Source organism: Apteryx mantelli, chromosome 8 (genome assembly GCF_036417845.1).
Source record: "Apteryx mantelli isolate bAptMan1 chromosome 8, bAptMan1.hap1, whole genome shotgun sequence".
Taxonomy (NCBI): domain Eukaryota; kingdom Metazoa; phylum Chordata; class Aves; order Apterygiformes; family Apterygidae; genus Apteryx; species Apteryx mantelli.
The window spans coordinates 40,840,362-40,864,959 of NC_089985.1; the positions used below are offsets into that span (position 1 = coordinate 40,840,362).

The 24,598-nt window shown below is 39.9% G+C and overlaps 1 protein-coding gene across 2 annotated transcripts in view; it reads right to left on the bottom strand.

Moving 5' to 3' along the window:
- The window catches only part of JAK1 (Janus kinase 1), a 67,481-nt gene that overhangs the window by 5,334 nt on the left and 37,549 nt on the right, over positions 1–24,598 (bottom strand). Inside the window, exons 6-20 of one of the 2 annotated variants that reach the window (XM_067301361.1) lie at positions 19,737–19,890; positions 17,590–17,753; positions 16,302–16,644; positions 14,073–14,258; positions 12,993–13,150; positions 11,646–11,769; positions 9,596–9,782; positions 7,456–7,562; positions 6,062–6,208; positions 5,159–5,246; positions 4,476–4,603; positions 3,781–3,916; positions 3,347–3,498; positions 1,378–1,528; positions 477–571 (exon numbers count right to left, since the gene is read on the bottom strand). In XM_067301361.1, the coding sequence (XP_067157462.1) occupies positions 477–571; positions 1,378–1,528; positions 3,347–3,498; positions 3,781–3,916; positions 4,476–4,603; positions 5,159–5,246; positions 6,062–6,208; positions 7,456–7,562; positions 9,596–9,782; positions 11,646–11,769; positions 12,993–13,150; positions 14,073–14,258; positions 16,302–16,644; positions 17,590–17,753; positions 19,737–19,890 (2,320 nt within the window). Of the gene's footprint in view, positions 1–476; positions 572–1,377; positions 1,529–3,346; positions 3,499–3,780; positions 3,917–4,475; positions 4,604–5,158; positions 5,247–6,061; positions 6,209–7,455; positions 7,563–9,595; positions 9,786–11,645; positions 11,770–12,992; positions 13,151–14,072; positions 14,259–16,301; positions 16,645–17,589; positions 17,754–19,736; positions 19,891–24,598 lie in introns of both variants that reach the window. The other variant, XM_067301360.1, reaches the window with a different exon arrangement.

Sequence of the window (24,598 nt, forward strand, 5' to 3'; positions counted from 1 at the left end):
CTCGCTAACCATACTGTCACTGATGCACTACTTCAGGCATTTATGATTCCTGTCTTCCTGTTGTGACGCAGAAAGCACATATTGCTGTGTATACACACACACACACTCACATGAACATTTACTTATATAAAAAATACAAAGACCAGAAACTGCTTTTCGTAACAAATTCGCAATTCAGATCACTGCGTACTAGACTTCCATCGAACACTGCCCAGATTTCCGTACAGAATACGCCTCCTTTCTACAGCTGGGTTCGCCACATATTCTATGCCACCTTTAGCCCCGGCTACTGGGTGCATACACACATCCTCCTCCTCCTCCTGATGCCGCAGCTACCCCCTTACCGTGTTACCTGTTCAATAAATAACGCAGCCACTCTTCACACTCAACCCTGGCTGGACTTAAGGGCAAGCTAGCCCAGAAAAGCTCTGTTTCTGCTTTCCAGCGTAGGGACCTAAATCTGCCGTGCCACTTACCTCTCCCAAATCACGGATTCTCTTCAAGAATCGTTTTTCAAAGAGTGTGGGATCGACCTCTGCAACAGGCTTCTTCTCAGAGACAATATCAGGATCTGGGAGTGGAAAAAAGGAGTCCCAAGTTAGACAGGTTCCTGCAAGGTCATCTTGGTCTTCACACTTTGAGACATCCTTGCTCATTTCCAATCCCCCACTGCTAGCGTGTGTCTATCCCTACTGTCACAAACTTTTCTTATTTAAATCCTGCCTACTTCTTAATAGGGAATTCCTTCCATTTGTACATGTCAGCCTTTCACTTGCTGCTCTTCCTCTCTCACTTTGTGGGCTCCTTGCTGGGTCTTCTTCCAGATTCAGTTTTTTCATTTGCACAAGGGTCTGGTTACACGTGGCAGCTCTACACTTCCCATCCAGGACTGTAGTAGTTATTCAGCTTCTATGATTATTTATTACCAGGTATGGGAAGTCCAGTTTTGACCTTATTACACAGCAATCTTCTTTTAGTTGCTCTTTAGTAACTTCAGTATAAGGTGAACCAGGAATCAGTTATCTGAGTTAATGCTACGAGTCAACAGAGGCCTATGAAAATCTCATGGAGATCAAACATTGTCTTCAAACTAACATAAGCTGTTGTATGAAATATGGAATATCAAATGAAACAGCAGTACATGACATAAGTTGCACATTCAGTACAAATTAAACACTCGCTTATCTACAGAAAAGACTATTATTTCCATTGTCTTATGAACACAACACGCTCCTGTCAATACAACTATACACAGTCTGGTTACTGCCACCACACAGTATAACTCTACTAGAATGCTGCCGTAATGGGTCCAACCTGGCCAAGCAAACTGATCTTCCTTAGCCAACCCTCCACCTAATGAGCAAAATCATGCCTTACTTTGTTCCTCCAGTTTGTTGATGTCTCTCATAATTGCTCTGAAGAAGGGTCTCTGGTTGGGGTCGTAGTTCATGCACTGCTTCATCAGGTCAGCCAGTTCCTTGCACGACGGTGTTGCCAACACAAAATGCCCCTCGTAGAACCGCTCCTTCTGTAAGGTGTAAATGGAAACTTCTGCATGCATTTTGGATTTTAAGTGAATAGACCCATGCTCTACGTCAGAAGATGTGGCCATAAAATACTTAACTGTGAGCTTTTTCTTAACTTCAGCAAAAAAAAAAAGTCCTCCTTTGCAGCAGTAATCCTAAATCATTGGCCAGTAGTACTTATTTCTGCTGAGCCTGCTGTAGTTTGGAGCAACCACTTAGAATATCCGACACTTCTAAAATGTGCTGAATGTTTCATCTTTCAGAATTTGTTTTTCTGCCGGACATCAGACTTGCCACATTACTTACGGTTTGGGACAAACGGCTAGCTGGAAGTGCTTGCTAAGGAACAACACAACCCCGGCTGTTCCTCACAGTCCCTGGGAAGGTGACAGCTTTAGGGCAGACGGGATGAGGGCAGGCTTGTGCATTTTCTAGAGCTCTGCAAAACTACCCCAGCTGCCTGCCACATGCAGGAAGCATCAATACTGCCCAAGCAACAAGTTCCTTTCAGGTCCCTCTTGCTAAAGCAACTCAGGCAGTGACTCAAGTACTCAGTCATTTCCTTCAAACAAGTAGCAGCTGCTGTCTTGCTCCCACTGCCTTCCTAACGCAGCAAAACTTCAAGAGAGAAAAAGCACATATGAAACATGCTGAGGGACTCCAACAGTGATTAATATAAACTGCTAGCAGTAAGACAGAACAAGGGTTTGGTTTGGTGGGGTTTTTTTTTTAACTTTCAGAGCAAGCAATGCGGTATCCCACAGGAGACTGGTTCTGAACTAATGTCCAACAGAAACAAGCAGGAACAGAAAAACCTAGGTACTTTTAGGCTGAAGCTGTCAGTTTACAACAGTGTCTTCAACAGTAGAAGTTAAATGTGGTTACTTCAGAAGCTTCTTCCTACACAGTAGAAAAAGGGGGATCCTTGAGGCTGACACATTCCTTATTCTTCCCAGCTACATCAGGAAAGAAAAGATGGTGCAGATAGTGAAATTTCAATATTGGGGAGGCAGTGGGAGAACAGACACAGGGCCGGTGACAAGAGCACCAGCTCTCTGGGAGGAGGAATCGCTGTCCCTCCCAGAACAGCGCAGGCATTCACTGCCCTGGCAAAGAACTACAATGAATACTGGAAATGGCTCTTGCTGAATGAAAATGAGGAGGAGGAGGAACACGTCAAAAACATGAGTGATCAGTACTGTCTAGTAGTTTGGAATTGCAATCATTCAGAAGATCTGAATATATCAAATTGAATCCAGCTACACAAGCAATGACCTAATGTACTGATCGTATGACCGGAGTCTGGGCAGTGTAGTAGAATGACACCCGCGAGAACCAGAAAAAAGCAGCTTTTCTGTCTAGTGCTGGCTGGGTAACACTGTGCTCCAGCACCACAAACTTGATGTCATCTTCTCACCCCTGTGCCTGTGTGGCTAGTTTCTGCTGTCCTCACCAGAGGTGGCTACGTTACAGAGGCAGCTTATGTGACTACCTGCAAAATGCTCTCGGCTGGACAGAAGGGTTAGGAGAAAACAAGTGTGATCAGAAGCATCAGAAGTTCTTTTTAACTGTTCTTAGGGCGAGTCTTGAAAATCACCAACAAGGTCAGCGACAAAGCAATAATTAGCAATCTTTGTTGTATGGCCAAGAATTCCACTGCAACCTGAAGTAATTTAGATGGAATCAGCCCCTTATCAAGTCCAGCTGAGCTGATTTTTTCATAAGAACTTGAAAGCAACTCAAATTGAGTATGGAAACTGAAGCGGCCAAGGAGAATACATCTGAGATTTCAAAGTAAGATTTATGTAACATGCTTTTACCTCTGCTAATGTCTTGTCTTTCAGTGGTATTTCTCCATTATAGCAGATTTCCCACAGTGTTGTGCCAAAACTCCACTTATCTGCTGCAACGCTTAAATTTTTTGAGTCTTCAACACATTCAGGTGCAATCCAGGGGATTCGCTCAACACATTCTTAGATAAAACACAGAGTCAAAGCATTTTAGAGTTAATGTCAAAGGCCTGACATCCAGAAATTGAGATTCCCTCTCCACTAGCTCACTAACATAGCTTTTCAAGAGAAATGAATACAACAAGCACCCACTGTCAGCAACACTCCCTCACTTCTGTATAGTTTTCAGATCTATGAAAGATGAATACTTCTAATTTAGAGCTGGTTCTATGTAGTATAAATCATCTTTTTCCCTTCTCCTCCCCCACCTTGTTGAAGAGAAAAATTTGATTCCTGTACCATACCTTGTCTGGACAGCACAGTTATTGGAATTCCTGGGTCACTCAGCTTTATGAATGGACCATATTCGGTGTCAATTCCCTCTCTTGCCAGTAGGATATTTTTAGTACACACATTTCCATGTACCAAATCCTTATCCTCCTATAATAAGGGAGAAAAAGAATACAATGAGTGCAATAATCCAGCAACGCTCTGCAAGTGCTCTAATATCCCTAGCATGGGGGAGAGGGGTGTCAATGTAAACTATTCCAAGTTGAAATCCAAAAATGTAGCTTGGAAAAAAATATCCTCCAGAGAAACAGGGGAAGGAGGAGTAGGGAAACATACTGTGTGGATTTTAGCATTTTTATTCATAGACCTTGATGCATTTTGGGAAAAAGAGACCAAACTTATTCCTTCTTCACAAAGAATATAATTGCAGAAAGTGGAAGCTGTGAATTTTCCAAGTACATACAATGAACTGGTGGTAAATGCAAGCACATAGGCTGTTTGGTGCGCTGACAGAAAAGGACCTAATCATCTTCTCTGAGAGCCTTTCTCTTTATTTAAAGCAACATAATGAATACAAAAAAAAAATCCCTTATACTGCACAGTGCTACTACCTGAGAAAGGAAATTCATTTAATTACTAATGCACATGAAATCCATGTGGTCTTAGACTGCAAGGTATAGGCAATACTTTTCTCAAGATGACTTCTTACCAAGTAGCTTAGTGCGCTTGCAAGTTGCTTGGCAACTTTGAATTTCCAAGGAGTTGTCAGAACTTCACTTTTCCGATGCATAAACAGATCCAGAGGCCCACATTCCACAAACTCTTCAACCATGATATCTACAAAGTCAGATGCTTTTTGTCAGTATTGCAACAACCACAGTGTCTGGAGTAATCTGACACACCTGTTACCACCTTCATTTTTCCCAGGGCAGTTGGTTATAGTGTGCCGTTATTTCACCTTCTTTAAAATTTATTTCACTGCTCATGAGCAGTCCGGATTAAAAGGTGAGAAGAGAGGCTTCACATAGTAAATGAACAGTAAATCTGGAACAAAGCATTCCAAAGGCCGTAAGGCAGAGCCTCACCAGGGAAGTAACTTCCATGGGAGGCTGGTTTGTATTGGCTCTACTACTATCACTCCAGCTTTCTGACTTCAAGGAACCATCTTGTAAGGCACTTACTCGGCACTGGAAGGGAAAGCTTGTTGGTGGCAGGGACTCTGCAGCTGCCTTGCTGTTCCAATTCCACTTTTGTTTGCATTAAGAAAACATGTAAGAGCCCCAGCTGTTAATCACCCCTCCCTTGGCACCAGTCCTGAGCTGAATGGCTGCCCTGTCCTTGCCAAGCCTGCTACTCAAGAGTCCTCTCTTTAGAGACGTTAACGGAACTCACTTTCTACATCACGGACACAGACTCCATGGAGGAGGACGATGTGCTTGTGAGAAACTTGCCTCATCATGCTTGCCGTTTCAAAGAATGCCTGTTGGAAAGTGAAAGAGTTAGCCATTAAACTGCTGGTGACTGGGGCAGCCAAGCATTTAAAGAAATACAGACCATCAAGTAACAAAAACATTTGCAAAAGACCACTGTGTTTTCTAGTAACACGCAGGATCAACAGTATAGGGATGTAGCTCCCACTGTAGTAACAGGGTAGTGGAGGGCTATCACAGATGCGTTGTTCTTGTAAACCAACCTTCTTCACTGCACTGCTGCAGACGAACGGCTGCTAAGCCTCAGCACACCCTGGGTGCTGCATTAGCCTCTCTCACTAGATGCTTAAGATGCAGATCAAATAACTTGCCTCTGGCCATGTTGATAACAGAACTGATGACACAGTCCCAGCCCACTGTGGAGCTGGGAGTTCATTTCTCATAGGTAGAAATATTCTCACTGAACTCCATGGCTCTAAATTGACACGGTTCAAAGATCCTGGGTACACCTGTGCACCTCTCACCAGGGCACGATAAAGAGTCCGTTGCTCCTGTGCTTACGGTCGCCGCATACGCAGGCTGGAAGCGAACGCTGGTGTGCTCCTGCCAGGCCACAATTCTCCTTGCTGTCTAATGAGATCAACTTACCAAAGCACTGACTCAAAAGTGCTGATCAGTGATGGATTTTACTGCCTAAATTGGTGAGATATACCTTCAGCATTTTCCCTTTCCCTGTTATACACTCAAACCTTTTTTTTTTTAAAACTTGCAAAGCTAACCAGGTACAATGTGGTGAGGAATATTGTTTGTAGTATAATAGACCAAAAAAACCAATGAACAAAACCAACAAACAAACAAAACTTGCCAAAGAAATGTCTCTGTGACTAGGGTCCAAGACTTTGAGGAGGACTTTAATTTCTTTTTCATTTTGATACCCTTCATTCTCATCATCTTTGTAGTTGAGAATTCCTGAGTAAATCTGTGTTCTTGTCCCTCTTCCAAGATGTTCACCCTGAAATGTAACATACCATATATTTTCAAACCAGAACACAAAACAAAAAAGCGTAGATTTACGTGAATAGGCGAATCTGCGCTCTAATCTGTCTCTCAGAATTAGCCATCTACTTGTTCTAGCTACATACAGACGTAAATTTATTACAAAGTGAGAAACCAAATGACAGCTTGTTATTCTTCCCTTTATTATTCTGAGTATATTCACTCCTGTAAACTCATTTGATATTAATGGGATATTATATCTCCATTAGCACCAAACAGGTTCAGAGTGACTTAATGTCATTAGACTAAGCATCAAATGAATAAATAATAACTGGCCTCTTATTTACAATAAGTAGCTATTGATGCAATATTTAATGACTTTCCAAAAGTTACAGGGAGTAATATTTCAATGGAACACTTTGTTCAGGAAAGTAATTTCATCCCAGATAGTAGGGGATTCCTTTTTGAGATATTTTTGCAGGAAAAGTTTGTACGCTGATTGTAAATATACCAATCAAAACCAATCCATATAATCTATATCTGTCTTCCCCAGTCAGTGACACAATTTAAAAAGAAAAGAAGCAGCTTTTAATTTAACTGAAGAAGCTAACTACATGACTTAAGAGCCAAAGACTTTTAGACATGTTAAATGGGATTCATGCATTCAAGTCACTATGTGCTTTTTGAAGTTTATTCAGGTCACTTGTGTCCCTAACTGCATATGATGGTCAGAAAATTTGGGAACTTGCATGCTAAATCATTTCAGAAATCAAGATTTTGACTTCCAAGACTCTTCAGAGCTTTTGAATATTTTACCCTTATTTTTCCTGTAGGATATTAGTTTAAAACTCAAGTTGTCCATTTCTGTAATATGTCAGGCTTTAAAAGATACAGGTACATTTAGTAAACAAACTGGGTAGGAAGAGCAGCTCCTAAGACATGTTTTTTTAAGAATGATCTTGGAAGCAGCTCTTTCCAAGTATACTAGAAAATTGCTAGATCATCAATTTGATTTCTGGTGAAAGACATTATTTCCAAGTTTCCCTTCTTTTTCCCATGCAAGGGCATGTAAACATTTGGATTCCTTTAATCAGAGACTTTAATACAAGTACAGATTCAAAGGAAGTTTTGTTGAAGAGAAACGAGAGGGGAAGAACCCTCCAACCAGCCAGAATATGGTGATTTTATATTACTTTATTGGGCATGGTAGCCTGCCATACTTGTTTGACTACAAGAGACAAATACAGTTCAGCAGCTACCTACCTGTAAAATTTCTTCCTTGAGGATTCGATGGAAACTTAGCTGCCCTAAATGATAAACAGGCTGCCATTCCTGAGCCTTCTTGGTTGCAACTAGCAAGTTGGAGATTTCTGGAAGGCAAGGAGAGGAAATATTCTTTAAGACTTTTTAAAGATGGCTGCACACATTCATCTTTCTCAGCCAGTAACATTATTGTATATGCTCTCTGCAAGGTAAATTCCCAAATGGATGAGGACAAGGAAGAAAGGAAACTTTGACTTAACTCCTGGTCAATTATCTTTGGTTCTATCATTCAACAGAATTCACTGAAATACAGTTCTATATTTTACATTATATTTACAATCTTAGTATCAGCCATACTGGGGAGTATAGTCCAAAAGCAACTGTTAAAGTGTTTACTGCACTGAGAAATACCTGGGACCCAAATAGGCAGTACCTCTGCCACCTGTTAAGTAAATACTACACGCACTCTCCTGCCAACAGCTATGCCTCCTTCCCAGCGCGGGGATGAGTAAGAGACAGCTGGAGCCTCATTTCCTCTCTTTATCCCCTCAAAAATTTCTTGTGCTCTGGGAAACACTAACAGTCTCTGTCTCCAGAGCATAAGACCTATATTGAAGAGAATGAACAGAAGGCAAAGACACAAAAGCCCAGCACCTTCTCCCCGCTGCTTCCAGTCAGGGGAATGGCATGATTAGATCCAGAAGCCTTGTACATGAATTTTGTTTTCCTGTGTTTGACAGCAGGAGTTATTTATCATTATACGATGGTTTTAGATGTCTATGTGCATCTCACCTTCCCATTACTGGGAGCAGAACATGTGTGTCAAGACTAAACCATCATCTAGCATTCTTAAAACTCAGTGATGGACCACAGTTTTTCCAATCTATTTTTTCTTCAGCACCTAAACTACTTTGTGAATAACTAATTAAATAGACAGTTCAAAAAGGGGGAAAAAAAAGACCTAAGGAAGAGAAAGAATTGTGAAGAGCAAGGATAATGCACCAAAGTCCAGAGACATGACTGCCCTAAAAAAGGAAATAAAACTACTGCCAAGGAAAATCAGAGGTGGGCGGACAACAACTCATCGACCTGTTTTGTTTATTTTATTCCAAATACATCTGCCAAAATGTAATCAAAATGTCAAAATGTTTAATCTCTCCATGCTCCAGACAACTAGCACTGTTCTTAAGAAGTGTCGATAAACTCTGTGTCTATCTACAGAACACTCTCCTCTAAAACCTTCAAAATAAGAGGTAATTAATGTAGCTCAGTTATTCCCCTTATTCTGACAGGAAACCATTATCTGATCAACACAACCACACCACTGCGTATTTCCTCTTTCATACAAAATTCTGCTGCAAGAAACTTGTAGCTTATGGCAAACAATTTTAGAAAGTGTTGGCACTGACAGTTTAACAAAAGCATGATTGTCCCAGGCCATCTAAAATCTGACCTCACAGACAGGTCTATTGGCATAAAGTGTGTTCTGCTTGTAACAGCTGCTGACCAATTCTTCCCCACTGCCTCATAAAGATTAATACAGTAAACAGTGGTTCATAATGAGAGCAAACAACCTTCAACCCAAAGGTTGCACCACAACGCACTGCAGGCTGCAACCCTCCTTTGTTAGGAAAAGCAACGTGACACGTGGCAGTGCTCTGCCTGGCATACGTGACTCTGCGGAGCAAAGGAAGACCCTTATATGGTCCCTGCTTCCCCGCAGCATTTCAGCATGTGACTGTGAGTCAGCTGTGACATTTTCTTTTTAAACAAATCTGAAGTTCCGCCTCTGCTGTCGACACTGCAGGGCCAGTTGTTTAGGTGCAAAAAGGCGAACTTGAACTTTTCTCACCGTCATCTGAAAAGTTCATAGAAACAAGGCTCGTGACAAGCAGCAGTCCCTGAGCATCCTGTGCCGAGCTTCTAACATTAAAAGGAAACCCCCAATACCTTGTTCACAGTGCTTACCTTTGCTCTTTGACAAGACTCCTCTTCCATAAACAAGCAAGAAACATTATTATACATATAAGTTTTTTAAGTGACAGAGCTTCACACAAAAACATACTAAAAATGCCTCCTATTTCTAAAGTTTGTCTTCTTTCAACAACAAAGTTTGTTTCTCTTAAGGGACAGACACTACCTCTTGGTTTTGGTTGGCAGCACCTCTTCAATGTAAAGCTTATGTTGTCTGTCCGAAGTATCTGTCCTTTCAGGTGATCCATCAGCTCTTTTAAGGATGAGAAAGACCTGTTTGAACCATGTAGGAAGTATCCGCCCTTCTTCACTTCAATCTGGAAGTTTTTGTACTGGACTGAATTATTTAGCATCTGCTGTTAGGGAAGGAGGGGGAGAAAGAAGCAAAATATTAATCATTAAAGGGAAAGAACGTTCATAGAAGCTAATAAATCCATATAGGGCAAGTTCTCATAAAGGCTCCCCAAAAAGCCTTTGAAATTACATCTAGGACCAGTTAAAGCCTAGCTCCTGAGCTAAGCTTCTCTAACCAAAGCTTCAGTCCCATGAAGGATCATAAAAAGAGTGGAAGATGAGCAATATAAAGATGCAAGCATCTAACAAGTCCAAATCATTGCTTCTGTGTTTAAAGCTATAAAGCACAGCATAAAACCACACAGAAGCCCTGATTCTTCAGTAGGAGTTTTCTCCCTGCTCAGTCAAGAATCACACAGCCTGGACCCTGGTTTTAAAATCTCAACTTAAAGATAGCAAGACTCCCCTTCACAACTCATACTGTTCAACAAGATGAATTAACAAGGTTTTAGACTTTTGTTCAAGTATTCCAGTTTCATTCAAAGGTATTAGGGAAGAATGAGTGTCAAGAGAATGGAGCCAGACTCTTTTCAGTGGTGTCCAGCGACAGGACACGAGGCAACGTCCTGAAACACAGGAAGGTCCATCTGAACACGAGAAAAAACTTCTTCACTGTGAGGGTGACAGAGCACTGGCACAGGCTGCCCAGAGAGGTTGTGGAGTCTCCTTCTCTGGAGATCTTCAAAAGCCGCCTGGACGCGATCCTGTGCAACGTGCTCTAGGTGACCCTGCTTGAGCAGGGGGGTTGGACTAGATGATCTCCAGAGGTCCCTGTCAACCTCAGCCATTCTGTGATTCTGTGAATGGATCTTCATACTTATCTATCTCAGGCCCATGCCCTTTCAAGGTCTATCCTCAACTTCTGCTTCCTCATCTCTCACATACTGCAGTTTCATGCAAACCTCTCTTCCTTTTCCTCTCTAAGCCTTGCAATAAGGCTGAATGTTTTCCACGACAAAAACTCATTTCCTGTTTCAATGCCTCAGTTGCCCTGTCTGTTAGAAGACAGTGATTTATTTTTGGTTTTGTTGCAAAGGTCTACAGATGAAGACTCCAATATCCACGCTAAGAAGTGGCTATTATTTTCAAGGGTTTTTTTTCCCCCACCATTTTATATTTTTGTTTCTGATTTCCCTTCTTGGCCTCATCATTCAGTCTTGTAATCTTTTTCTTGAAGGGAAAGTGTTTTGTAAGCTTTTATGCTAATATTATTGTTGCATAAGCAGTTTAAATATCATCCAAAAACTAGCAAGTCAACTGTGGGCTTCCAACTGGAGTCAGTGAACTTCAAATTTTTATGTAATTATTACATTCTTCTTTTCTATTTCTAACCATGACTATATGGTTTTCTCACCCATCCCACCTCTTGAGGTTTTCCTTACTACTCTTATCTTCTACAAAATATATTCCACAAGCTAACTCTCTGCAAGACCCCTTCTGCAGCGCTCTACATGTAAAGCCAACTGTCCTCACTCACTATCCTTTTTCAAAGTCTCAGTAGAAACATGTTCATATATTTAAATTCATGCTCAAGAAACATTAGGTAAATTGCAGTAACAAAATCTGTATGTAATTCTCACAGCATAAAGTAATCCAAAAAAGCTTAATTTGAATCACGTTCACGCACACATTCTATTGCTCTGAATGTTCTGGATGTAATGAATCATATTTCAGAGATAGCACAAAAGTCTACGGAAAATGAACCTATGAGCACAAGAGTGTACCCCCTGCTGAAGTCAGCTACCAAAGACAGGGAAGAGTGACTGTCCTAAAGAACAGGAATATATCAACATGGATTACAGGGAGCAGGTAGCCTTTAACTCATTACCAGATTATTGCTGGTAATGCCACACCTGACGTACCTCTGAGCCATCAAAACAAGTCACTGTCATGAGAATGTGGTTAAAGTTTGTGCAGCTCCATCTCAGCACATACATTCCTGCTTCGTTCCCTTCTTGTCGCAATTTGTTGATGGCGTACTCCGTACTGAAAGAGTTAATGCACAAATGAGGAAAACTCACAAATGAGCAGTTGCATCCACAAAAGACATGTACAACAGCAACTTACAAATACTTACACTATTATTTATACTATTATAAAAACATGATTTGTGTGCATTACACACACACATGTAGGTGCACAAGAACAGAAGAAAGATACATTAAGCTCTAAGAATGCTTAATGGGGAAAGTCTGCTTCTAACACAGCGCACGTAGTTTTCTGTATGTTGTGTCTTAAAATACAAGAGGAAAAGCCAAAAAGGTGAGCAGGAGGGAAAATAATTCCTTTAGCTATTAAAGAAAAAAGGAAGGTTTTGTACTTCCATCCAAGGACTCCCAGGGCCAGTGAAGATGCAGTTCACCTTTGTTTACCTAAAATATTACCATCAGTTCAACTAGCAATGGTCTTTATAGCTATTAGTGAAGTAAGTCTTAAAATACTCCTATAACAAGGAAACACGGTTTTATAGATGGGCAAGTTGATGTGGAGGGAATAAATGTGGAGTGATAAATTTTCCTTATAATCGGAAGACAAAATTTAGGAATATGTGACTGGTTTAGGGCAAGAAATCGGAATTTTTATCTTGTATATTAAATGCTGATTATTGTTAATAAAATAAAACAAAGTAAAGTATTGAAGAACAGCCTATGAGAGGGAGAACTGAAGTACACCCTATCAGAGAGAGTGCTTTATGTATGCCATTTTTAATGGCCAGCACAACTATGAAAACAAAATGACTGCAACCTATTAGAAATGTAGCAGTACAGCAAAGATGCTGTTAGCGAAGGGCTTTTTGCTTTTTTGTTTTTTTAAACACTCTAAGTTGTCTCAGTTTTGTTTACCCTGACATTACAAGAGTTTTGCCATTCTTTTGCTGCCTGCAATAGTACAGTCAGTGCTGCTGAAAATGCAACTCTCCATTTTCAGCTGCATAGGTAAGGGAGCTCTCTCCCTTTTCAGCAAACTTCCTCCAACTGTTCATATAAGCATGTGGGAAAGATTTAGTTTGGAGTTATAAAAATGAAACCCACTACTGCCAGCTGCCTTGGTTGATGGTATCTATGTTGTCCTACAACCTTTGGGTAACTAATTCTGGGCAGTACGGAAGCCCTCCAAAATGTTAAATTTCCTCAATGGATTCAATATGCAACAGAATTAGAGGACTAATTATTTGAGTAGGAAAATTAAAACCAAACCATTTTACTAACCAAATGGGTCCGTGGCATCCATTTTTTATGTTGTGCTCAATCAGCGGAGGAGCCACATCTGTGCAGAGATAATGATGGGCATCTGCTGTAAGTCTGAAGTATCCGTCTATCAAAGATGCAAATGACAAGGCCTCATCATGTGAGGACAGTTTTAATTCCTATAACAAAAAGATATTTTAGTCAAGAAATCTTACAGTTCAGTTAAAACACTACATGAATATTTTAATATGCAACAATCTGTGTTCTCATTTTATCACAGTTTTTGCATTGGATGGCTAAAAAAATTGTCCAGAAACTTGTGACATTATGACTCTCTCTATATATAGTGTGTGTATATATATGTATGTATGTATATATGTGTATGTGTATATATATATATGTATATATATAGAAGGCCAATGGTGACCATCTATATATTCCACCCCCATTACTAGCTAGAAATTTTAATTATCTAGCGTGATGTAAGGTCTGCTGTAATCCTATGAGAGATCTGTCCAGCAAACTCTCATGCCAGCCTTTGCGAAACACCGTAAGTTTAGGACCAGGACAGTGTGCTGGATTTGAAGCCAAATGAACTTTGGTGGCTCCTTTCTAAATTCTAACAGCTGGCAGCCCCCAGCAAGAGAAAGTCGTTAGGATACGAATACTGGGTATCTATAAATTGACTTTCCACTCCCTCCCAGGTCCTCTCCGCGTTTGTGTCCTCTCCCTCTGCCATCATTTCTGGGTTCCTCTTTCTTGATGCTGCTTTTGGCTATCCAAGACGTACACAGGAAGGCCACCGGCTGAGAAGCCTGGCAAGGAGCCTGCTGTAAGTTTGGGGCTCCAAAGGGAAAATAAGTTGATAAACACTAGCAGTACGCAGTAAGAAGTGTAGAGGAAGTACTGAGCTCATCAACTGGCTTCTCTTCTAACTAGCACTTTTGCATTTGTATGCTGAAGTCAGCATATTTATCTGTTATTTGAGAGTCCCATTAGCAAATGTTCCTCAAAGAGGTTGTCACCTGTTGCCCAACACCCCTGTGTCATTACTACAGCTTCTTCCTGTAGGAGGGAAACCTACCTACGCTTGGTTCTTACCATCCTTTTGTTATCCTGCTTGTTAATGCTAACTGTGGAGTCCTTGATGACAATGTGGGTGATTTCAGGAAAATAGGAAAAACTGTTCCATGAGTCTCGAATTTTGTGTTTTTCCTCCTCCTTTTTGTTTTTGCCATCCGATTTTTTCCTCTTCATCTTATGTTTCTCTCTCTCTGTCTGTGCAGACTGCAAATACATTTGGGATGAAAGTATACTCATAAAAAACCATACTTTTTTAACACAGGTTTTTTACTCTAAAACAATCTCATGACAGAATAATCTTCCACGGGTATTTAATTCTTGAACACCTTTCGCACTGAATTAAACATTTGCTTGTACCTGCAGTGTGTCTGTATTGCAAGGATATACATTCTCAAGAACTGTCCGTAAGACAGTCGTCTCGAGGCTGAAAGAGAGGTTTGAGAGCAAAGAAATCTTAGGATAAATTGTAAGTTTGGCCAGCAATCACAGTGCAATCTTCAGCTAGGCAACTTACCTCTACCAGTATGATAGGAATATTATTATTAAGAAAGGACTGAAAGGGTTAGTTTGAAATTTCCCAAGTATGTGTCTGAGGTATCCTTTCAGACCTCAGACCTCCCCGCAATGCATGCCTCAACCCCTCCTGAGAGCAGCTGCAGTTCTGCATGCAGACCACAACAAAGCTGGGCAGCTTACAGATCAAAAATTTTGGACAAGTAGCTACTAACCCATTAGATTATTTAAAAGATGTGAATGTTCAGGCCTGAGCAAAGCTTCCTGCTATCCACAGAAAGCTTCGCATTGAGACAAAAGTTTTGTTTAGGCATTTAAATAAACATGGTCTACAAATCAGCAGAAGCAGGATTTTACAAGGCTGCAAAAAAAAGGCTGCATTTCTTGCAAGCTTTTTTCCCTCAAATATCAGTTGTCATCCCCCCCCACCCCAATCAATATTATCATTTAAAACAGAAATTCTCCATCAGAGACAGAGGTCATTAACTTGCATCTAACTGGAGTGAAGCACAACACTTTCTGTGCTACAAAAGATAGGAATCAGTAAGTTTCTCATCACTGCGGGGAACTGAGGGAAGCAAAAAGAGGTCAATCTGTTCATGTATTATAAGCTGAGATAATCTATAGTATGTTCCAGTATGTTCCCTCCAGACCTAAAGCATACTCAATGGTTATGTACACAAACTACAAAGAGGTTAAGCAAAGAGACCTTAGGAGCACTGAAATGAAGAACAACGTATAAAATATTACTGACATAAGAAAACTTTTCTTTAATGTCACTGTAATATAATTTTATTCATGAAAAGTCTGTCAGCATGACCAAAGGTGGCATCTAGGGGTGCCAAATACATAAAAGCAGTGTTAATGCTTGATATCATGACAGAGCACCAAACCCTGAGGGTCTCCACAGAAGCTGATCTTTAAAGACCTATATCTGGTTTGGCAAAGACAGGACAGTCTTTGGTTTCCCTGGAGATTTTTTGCACTCAGAGAAGCAAGGGAAAAGTGCTGTATGGGCACAATAGGTTTTATGAAATTTCCTTCTGAACTACTGCACGCTTGCCCAATCATCTCATCCTTCCCCCAAAGCTATCAGTTGATCAAACCATGCAGCAGTTGTATACCACAGAAGTCCTCCTGTCTTGTAAGCGACACTTAATGACAAGATTTTGAATTTTTCCAGATGTAAAGGACAGTACATTAACAAAGTGTCCAATTTTATTTGTAAAGGATAACTGTTCAGCCTGGAGAAGAGATGGCTTCAGGAGAGACCTAATAGTAGCCACCAGTGCCTGCAAGGGGGTTATCAAGGAGACAGAACCAGGCTCTTCCCAGCCACGCATGGTAGGAGGATGAGAGAAAATGGGCATAAGTTGAAATAACAGAAGGTTCAGAACTGACAGAAGAAAAAACATTTTCCCCATGAGGACAATCAAGCAGTGGAACAAGCTGCCCAGAGAGGTGGTGCCATTTCCATCCTTGGTGGTTTTCAAGCCACAGCTGGATCAAGCCCTAAGCGACCTGGTCTGACCCCAGAGCTGACCCCACTTTGAACAGGGGGTTGGACCAGAGACTCCTGAGGTCCCTTCCAACCTGAATGATCCTATAATCCTGTGAAAGAAATCTTTTTATAGAAAAGCTGATCTGCAGTGTCTAAAGATTATATACATTTTATGAGAGCTGTCAGGTCCCTAAAAGTAATCCTCGAATTCGCACTTACAAAGGGATACTCACATTTGGCTTGAGCCGCCACTGAATTCCATTGTTTCCTGTTATGATCACTTCATATTGTGGGAGGATCTCGTTGTCTCCACAGTTAAACCTATTTATTTCATTCTCGGATGAAATCAGCAAAGATGAAGTCTCAAAAATTTCTGCTCCGTAATGTTTAGTCAAGGTCTCCATTGTTGACAAGTATTTAACTTTCAGATCATGTGGAGACACGCTACTGTCAGAAATGGTTTTATTGTTAAACTCTTTAAGGAAATCCTTGAAAACATTATTTATCCGAATTCTGGTTAAGAAATTCCTCTGTCTGATGGTCTTGTTCAAAGTTTCAGGAATATAATGCTTGTAACTAGAAGGAAGAACAGCGCTATGAGTTAATATTGTCATCTCCTAAATTTTTAATTCTCTAAAATGCAACTGCCTTACTTTAAACATAATTTACAGAGAATGGATGCAGTAAATCGTTGTGTGTTCAGGGCTACAGAAGTGGTCTATAGTATTAGTAGCCAACGACAATTCAAATAACAACCTTATCTGCACGTTTTGTAGTCAGATGGATACAGCCCATTCAAATCAATAACATTTCCTCAGATTAGTAATTTTCAAAACGAAATTTTTTTAAGAATAGTTCACAGCACCTCTCACAAAAGCAACAATTCGGTGCTTGTACACAGACTCAAAATTCTAACAGCAGCAAATCTCAACATTCAGGAATGATTTCAAAGAACCTTCATCTCACTTGGTCAAAAGATGACGTTTGAACCAGCAAGAATGACAAAGCTGTAATTGTAATCCAGTATGTTTAGTTGCATGCTGTCTATCTGAAACTTTAATTGCAATATACTACCTGCTAGAAAGAGCACCACAATTTTATTTTGATGTGATATATGAAACTAAAATGTTACTAAAATGGGTCACTAATCAGCTGTTCTGCTGAATTGACTCAGCATTTTTCTCATTAGGCTTCCACTTAATAATGCTCTAATTTTTTAACCTACTGACCCAGCACCCTGAATTTATAGCAAACCAATTGGTACGTAACACATCAGTGTGCTAGTTGCCCAAGCTGCATAAAATTTCATCTAATCTCCAGACAAGAAAAAGCTTCAGATATTCTATTACATAGCCCTACTGACAGGATTAGGAAGACCCACTTCCCAATACTAATGTTGGAGCTTATAACTCCTGTACAGTCAGACCCTAGAAGGTAAAACATTTAATATGTCTTCTAGAAGAGGATGGCCAGTTTGATTCTAGCAGGCCTAACAGTGAACAAGAAGTTATCCTCACTTACCTGACATCTTTGGGAAGCTCTGGAAGTTTCATATTTTTCTTGATGGCATAGTGAGAGATTGCAAGGACAGCCATTCCCAGACATTCATTTTCAATTTCATGAACTTCTTGATCATTTTTAGGATCACGAACTGGTGCCAGGCCTTTCACTAAGTCATACTGTCCCTTAATAGGAAGCAAAAAAAAAGGTATTAGACTTGACTTTTGTCATAGTTTATCTACTAGCAACCAATAGGTCACAAGACCAAACTCTTCTTGAGCAGGAAAAGCTGAAAGGCATGAAAAGAAGGGGTAGGGGAAGAAGGGAAGAGCTGTGCAATAGAACAAGTCTTCTCTTAGTTCAGTAAAACAATAGCGTAGACAAGCACTAGTCACACCATAAATGTGCCTATCTGAGAAGGAACACCAACATTTGTGCTTCACAGAAGTCTTTTAAAATGATGGTTTCTGGAACACAAGTGGAATCACCACATGGACCGTCTCCAGTGCATCCATCCCTTATACCATCCACAGCTGTGTGGATTATCAGGAAGAACCTATGTTGTCCCCCTTGGTGAAAATGATTTTGTCAAGCTAGGCTCTCAGCTAGCACTGCTCAAATCTTTCCAATTCCCAGTTCGCTTGTATACGTTAGCTTACCAAAAATCCACATTTTTATTAGCTAAAGAAAGCATACCCTTCTAGCACCAAATTTTTTTGGTACAGAATGAACACTTCGTGTCTCTGCTTGATATCTGCTCCTCATTACCCGATCCCTTTACTAACTTCATGTTCTTAGTCTTTAAGCCACATTGCAAAGCTAAGACTGTAAACTTTCAGTGGCGGCCACCTTGCTCCGGGACTGCTTGAGAACCACTTGGTTGTCAAAGAGCAGACACATTTCTGTTGCTTTATACTAGCACTAGTGTTTTTCTTTTTGGCTTTTCTTTTTAAATGGTGTGACTTAACAGTAAATTTTTGTTTAATGTAATATTGTTTGACAATATTAATTGGGGTTCTTACTCATTCACCAACTTAAAAGGTATTTTTGCTTTTTTTACTGGAATAAAAAAATTAAAAAAGAAAAAAAGCTGGACACAATCAGCTTTGCAGCACATTTTCAAGCAGTAATTTTGCAAAGTTGCATACATGAACACAGGTATATGTTCACATTCTGAATGAAATAAGGCATGAGTTGATTATGCAGAAAAAAAAACTTTCCTCCTTTTATTTCTTTAGAATGCAAGTAGTACCACCAAAATGCACACTTAGCTGTACCTAACTTGGTATTTTATTTTATTGTGGTTTCACAACAGAAGTGTTCACTTTTGCAGCCTCAAGCTATCTCATTTCTAAAGGACACAATCATATTTCAGTCTGAAAATTCTGTAGTTATTATAACTCAGAATTAACAGTAAACACATTTTTCTCCAATGTGTTTACCGTGCTCATTTCACAAACCTCCATCAACTTCAATCTTTTTAAGAGACTACTTCCCTTTTCCTTGGTGAAACCAGACATTTTCTCACTTGCAAAATTATGTGTGTGTGTGTGTGTGTGTGTAAACTTGTTTGGGTTAAGAGCATAAGCTTTCTGAAAGAGGGACCCTGCCTGCTTGCCATGTTTAGCACACCGCATGTGTTAGTAACAAGTGGGAAGCGCAAAGGAAAAAGACACTGCATTTAAGCAGGCTGTGGGACAGTGGTATTACCAGGCAATGTTTTAACACCACACAATAAAAGAAATTAATTAAAAGGACACTATATCACCACAGCTTTTAATATTGCTAACATTCAGCTGTAGAAATTATAAGCTGTAGAAGTTGCACAGTCATTCTGTGCAAATGTTTCACAAAAGAAAAGGCAACAGCATTTATATCCAAAAATAGACAATATTAAAGAAAGTGTGCCATAAAATACAGCCCTGTTTGGACTGTGGAATAGACAGTTTCTTTCTAAGTTCCGTATATGGGCAGACTGTTCCTCATGTAGCAAATTCTCTTTGCTCTACCATGCAGAATTAGGAAGAAAATGCTTATTAACATCAACAGATAAGGTTAGAAGAGCTTTAATGTTTGAAAATAGGTCTTTAAAGCAGACACAACTTCTGCTGTATTAAATAGCTTTTGTGTAACTAAAATAGCTGAGAGACTTGCATACGAGCTCTTACCTGTGCAAAAATGTATTCTAATGAGTTTGCGTCAAGTATGGGGGTTCCTTCTAGAGCTAGCTTCTTCTCGTAAGAGTTCTTGGACTTCTTTGGGGAATGCCTCCACACTGAGGGTTCGCTTTCACTTGTCCCATGCCAGTTTGTAAAGTAGTATCTTGCAAGAAAAAGAAGGTGAACTTTAAAAACTTTTTCAGGAAAACTCAGCTTACTCTAGATATACATTTTAAACTTTTAGAATAAAACAGTCTAGTTACAAGCCAAAATCCTTCATTCTTCTACACTGAGATTACAGCTCACACCGGTCCACTGCCAAATGCGCACTCCTAGTCTGAGAAACTGGGGAAAAGCAGTGTATTAGTCAAAGGTCTTCAGCACTTCCACTGCACAGTATCTCACAACCTTCTAACTCACAATATCATCATTTACTACCCATCTCTCCCCTGTGCAGTCCACCAAATAAGAATGTGCCAATCAGCTGGCAATGACGCTTTAATTATCTCACACTGCTTGAGCAGTGCAATGCCTCCCCGTTGGTTGACACTTCCATTGCAGGATGAAGTGGCCTATCGAAAGGGCCAACTTCAAACCTCCTCCTCTACAGAGAGCAACACGCAGCACGGAATTGCCCCGAGGACCCTCCCGGACGGCTGCGGCCAGAGGCAGCGCTACACCTCCCCTGCCACCTTGGAATTTCTACTGCCCTTCGGTTTAAGAAGGAGTACTAGGTGGAGCTGGTATAAAAGACACTAATTCAAATCATCTAGTTTTAACAGATTTCTGTGTATATTACAAACAAGCTTTCTACTTGTATCCGTACACCAGGCCTCTTAAGTAAACGCCTACTAAAAGAGTTGGCATCTACTGAAAATGAATTAATTTTTTGAGTCCAATCTTCTGTTAGCACCTTTTGAAAAATCTTTGCCTAAATGATTCCATTCCATTCTATTAATTTGTGATTATCTGGGTTCCAGTAACAAATTAAGTAAAGTTAAATTAAATCTGGTTTGGATCAATGCTTCTTTTGCAAGAGTACATGCTTTGCACATGACCATGACATGATCAATTAGGAGGTCAGAGCAGAGCAAATATATCTACTAAATAGGAAGGATTTCTATAAGAATACGCAAACAGCAGCACCAGCAAGCAATGCAAAAATACTTATTAATACAAAGGGAGGTGAGAAATTGGACATTTCTGATGGACAACGACCACAGCGAGTGCCAAACAATTTGTTTCATAGTAACACGTGAAGCCTTGACAGCTAAGGTTTTAATGTCTATCTAAATGTGTGATAAGTAAAATCAGAAAGAATCTCTGTGATCAAAATGAGAATAAATAGCTTTATGCAGGAAAAGGACAAATGAATTTGAACTGTAATAGACACTGCACATAAAAGGAAATGTAAAAAAAAAAAAGAAAAAAAAAAGAAGAAGAGAGTAGATAAAACCTAAGCTTTTATGTAGAAAATGCTGAAGCATGTGATGGGTATATCCAACTCCTGACCTGGAAATACATGTTTTTTGTATTCAAAGAAAATGTTGAAAACGTAAACCACTTTATAAACTATGAAGACACTTGGAGCATTATAAATAAAAGGTCCTTCTGTTTAAGTAACAAATCAGAATGTTGCCCAAGCAGTTTCTTTAAATAACAAACCAAAATGTTGCCCAAGCAGTTTCATTTTGCATGTAATGCAATAAAAATTGTAAGAGACGTCTTAGAAGACAGAAAGAAAGCAGACAGCAATAAGTCAATTGGCAAATGCTTATGAACACTATTGTGGAGGAAATGTCCGTGTGAGTGTGTATTTTAAAATACATGACTATAACTTTGTGATTTGCCTCCGATCAGAATGGGAATTTGTGGATTAATCCCCAGTTCTGCAGTGACGGAGGTCAGTATGTACCAGTCTCAGTGCAGAGTCGAGACCTTAAGAGCCAAAGACAATTACTACTTTTTATCAGTTGAGCACTATGTGCTTTCATTACATGTGTTATCCGCGCAGTAAGCTGGCCATTCAAATGAAGAATTATGTATCAAACTACTCTTAAACAGACAAGACTTTCTGTATTGTTTCTGTCTTTTCTTTTTGACAAATTCCCAAAAAAGCCTGAGGATACGGCATGAGTAGGAACACCCACACACAACTATGGCAAAAACTCCTGACAAGTACTCGAAGACAGCGGAGAATTTCTTTAGTTTAAGCATAAAATCAAAGGAAAACAAATCCTTCTGCCTCCAGGAAATTACTTTGTTTCCTTATGCTCCCTTATAAGACGAATTGTAATTAATACCTACAATTCTTTTGGTATTTCCTGAAAATAATTATGGGCAAGTTATTGTGTACTGTTTGCAATTGAGATGATAGTTTGTTCCTTTACCTATTAAACTGTGCTGATCAAGACAATACTTTAAAGTTACAACAGAAATTAGAGCCCCATTGTTTGAGGAAGCGTATAAACAAAGTAAGGGCCGGCCTCTGCCTCGAGGAGACCGACACTCGACACTTGCGACCAGCCGGCCCGGGAAAGGGAGGACTGCTATTCCATTTTCCCAAGCAGCAATGGAAGCCCAGGTTTGGCAGCCGGAAAGCCCGCGGAGGAGCGAGAAGCCGGCCTCGGTGCGCAGTTGCAAGAGCGTGAGCTCCCTCTCCCTCAGAGCCTGCTGGCTCCAGGGCAGCTGGCGCGCTGCCTGCCGGAGCCGCCGGCGGTGCCCTCCTTTCCCGACTTCCCAGTGCCTGGGCTCCCTTTGCCGTGCAAAGAAATGTCGACAACCTCTGGCTTAAACCTAACCCAGCTACGGAATAGTTAAACTCCTCCTCCACCAGCTTGTGTGCTCCTTAGTCAGGATATTACAACATATTGTGGTTTCTTATGTTGTAGACTTTTTTTTTTTTGGTTGGGGTAAGTGAAGGAAATACAGAGCTAGTTACAAAGTTTCCAGTAAAAAGCAAGATCTTTTAAAACATCATTCTGTGTATATATTGTAGGCCAAAAGTATACCAGCTGGCACAGACCTGAGATGAATGGGGGGCTCACGCAGTCAGAAAGCAAACTTGGAAGCTTTCAGCAGTGGAACAAAAATCTAAACAACTAAAAGCACTTGAAACTATTAGTCATGTACCTTTGTTTTATATATATAATTTTGCTAGGACATTACTAAGTCAAGCCCATAACAGTAATGAAATGTCAGAAATAAGGTTGTTCACACAAAACTGATTTAATCTCTGCATGATTATATACTGCCTAATACAGTGCAATATTAAATAAGCCCACACCATTTTCCTTTTTTAAGAGGAATCCTGCCTCTCACAGAGCTCAGAGTAAACAGCATTCATTCAGAGAACAGTTATTCTGAATCCTGCATTGCTCATGTTTTTTCAGTGCTCAGCCCTGTTGCAGTTCAGGTGCCCAAGCCAAGACTCACAATGAATCAGAAATGAAAGCAAGGAAAATCCCACTTCACCAATATACTGCAGTATTCACAGGGAGACAGGAATCTTTATATTATAGCATCTAAGTTCATATAATCTCTTCCTAAATGTATTTGAAATTATTTTGAACATATAATTGGCCCAAATTTTGCAAATTTTCATGCATGAAGTACATCTGACAAAAGAAACACCTCTGCCAAAATTCAAATCCCAACTCCAAAGCTTAAAAAAATATACCACCAGAACAAAGCAGAGCATTTTCCCTAGCTTTCTTTTATGAAATGGAAGAACAGAAAAAACTCCAGAAAACAGATTTCAACATAGAAAAATCCTGCCTAAATACTTAAAATTTGACAGAGTTGTAAACAGCCAAAGAAGATTTATGAGGGAGCTGTCCAAGCAATTTTAAAGAAACTGGTTTTATCAGACATGCATGCAGTATGTAGCTGAAACGAAAGTGTACCTGGAGGGCAGTCTCACCCTTCACCCAAAGCAGAAACACACAAACACGAAATACAGTGGAAATCATTTTTTAAGAATTGAGTTAAAAACAGCATCGTGCTTTGAATCAGAGGATCAAATTCCCACAACTACATTTTGAAAATACTTTCTTCCTCTTTTAAAGAGAAAAGCAGACCACATCAAAGAATTTCAGTATCGGGGAAAACGCCCCAGATTCACATTACAGGAAGAAAAAAAAAGTTTATCCAATATGCCATTGAGCTGACTGATCTTTTAAAGCAAGAAAGGGCAACTAATGCTCTGTAAGAGGCCGCTAGAGTCCTCCCAGCTTCCTTCAGGTAGTCACTCAGTTCTATTATTGTATGGTGTTTATCTACCAAATTTAATCACAGCTGTTATAATCTGAGCTTAGCTGAGGTTAAGTCATTCATGCTGCTAATAAAGAGACCATGTTAAAGAAAAAGACTATAATACCCTCTTCCTCCACTAAGTATAGCTACTATATAGTATAGTACATACAGTAAGTTTTTTTGAAAAGCAAAGATCTATCTGTTAATTGTCAGTAAGTTTTTCTTGTAACAGTTCATCCAATAAAAATAGCAATTCTTGTATAGCACAAATGTAATCAGAATTGATATTCCTTACAGAATATCACCTGAAGTTCAGTCTGATGGCATACAAGGAATTCAGACCCTGGGAACAGTGTTTTGAATTTTCTGAGGCATTCTCCAGTCTAGTACACCCACAATTAGGCCACACAGACTCCCCTACAGTCCTAGGGGAGAATTTTAAAAAGCACAAGCATGCATCTTCTTCCTTTCAAGTTAACAGTAAAATTCCCATCAACTTTAGCAGGAGTACAGTCCACTTTGAACACTTCAAATGGAAATTGAAACATGCAAAATACTGATATGATAAACCAACATTTTAAAGCCATTTTTCAATTTAACTTTTAGCTAGTTCAGTC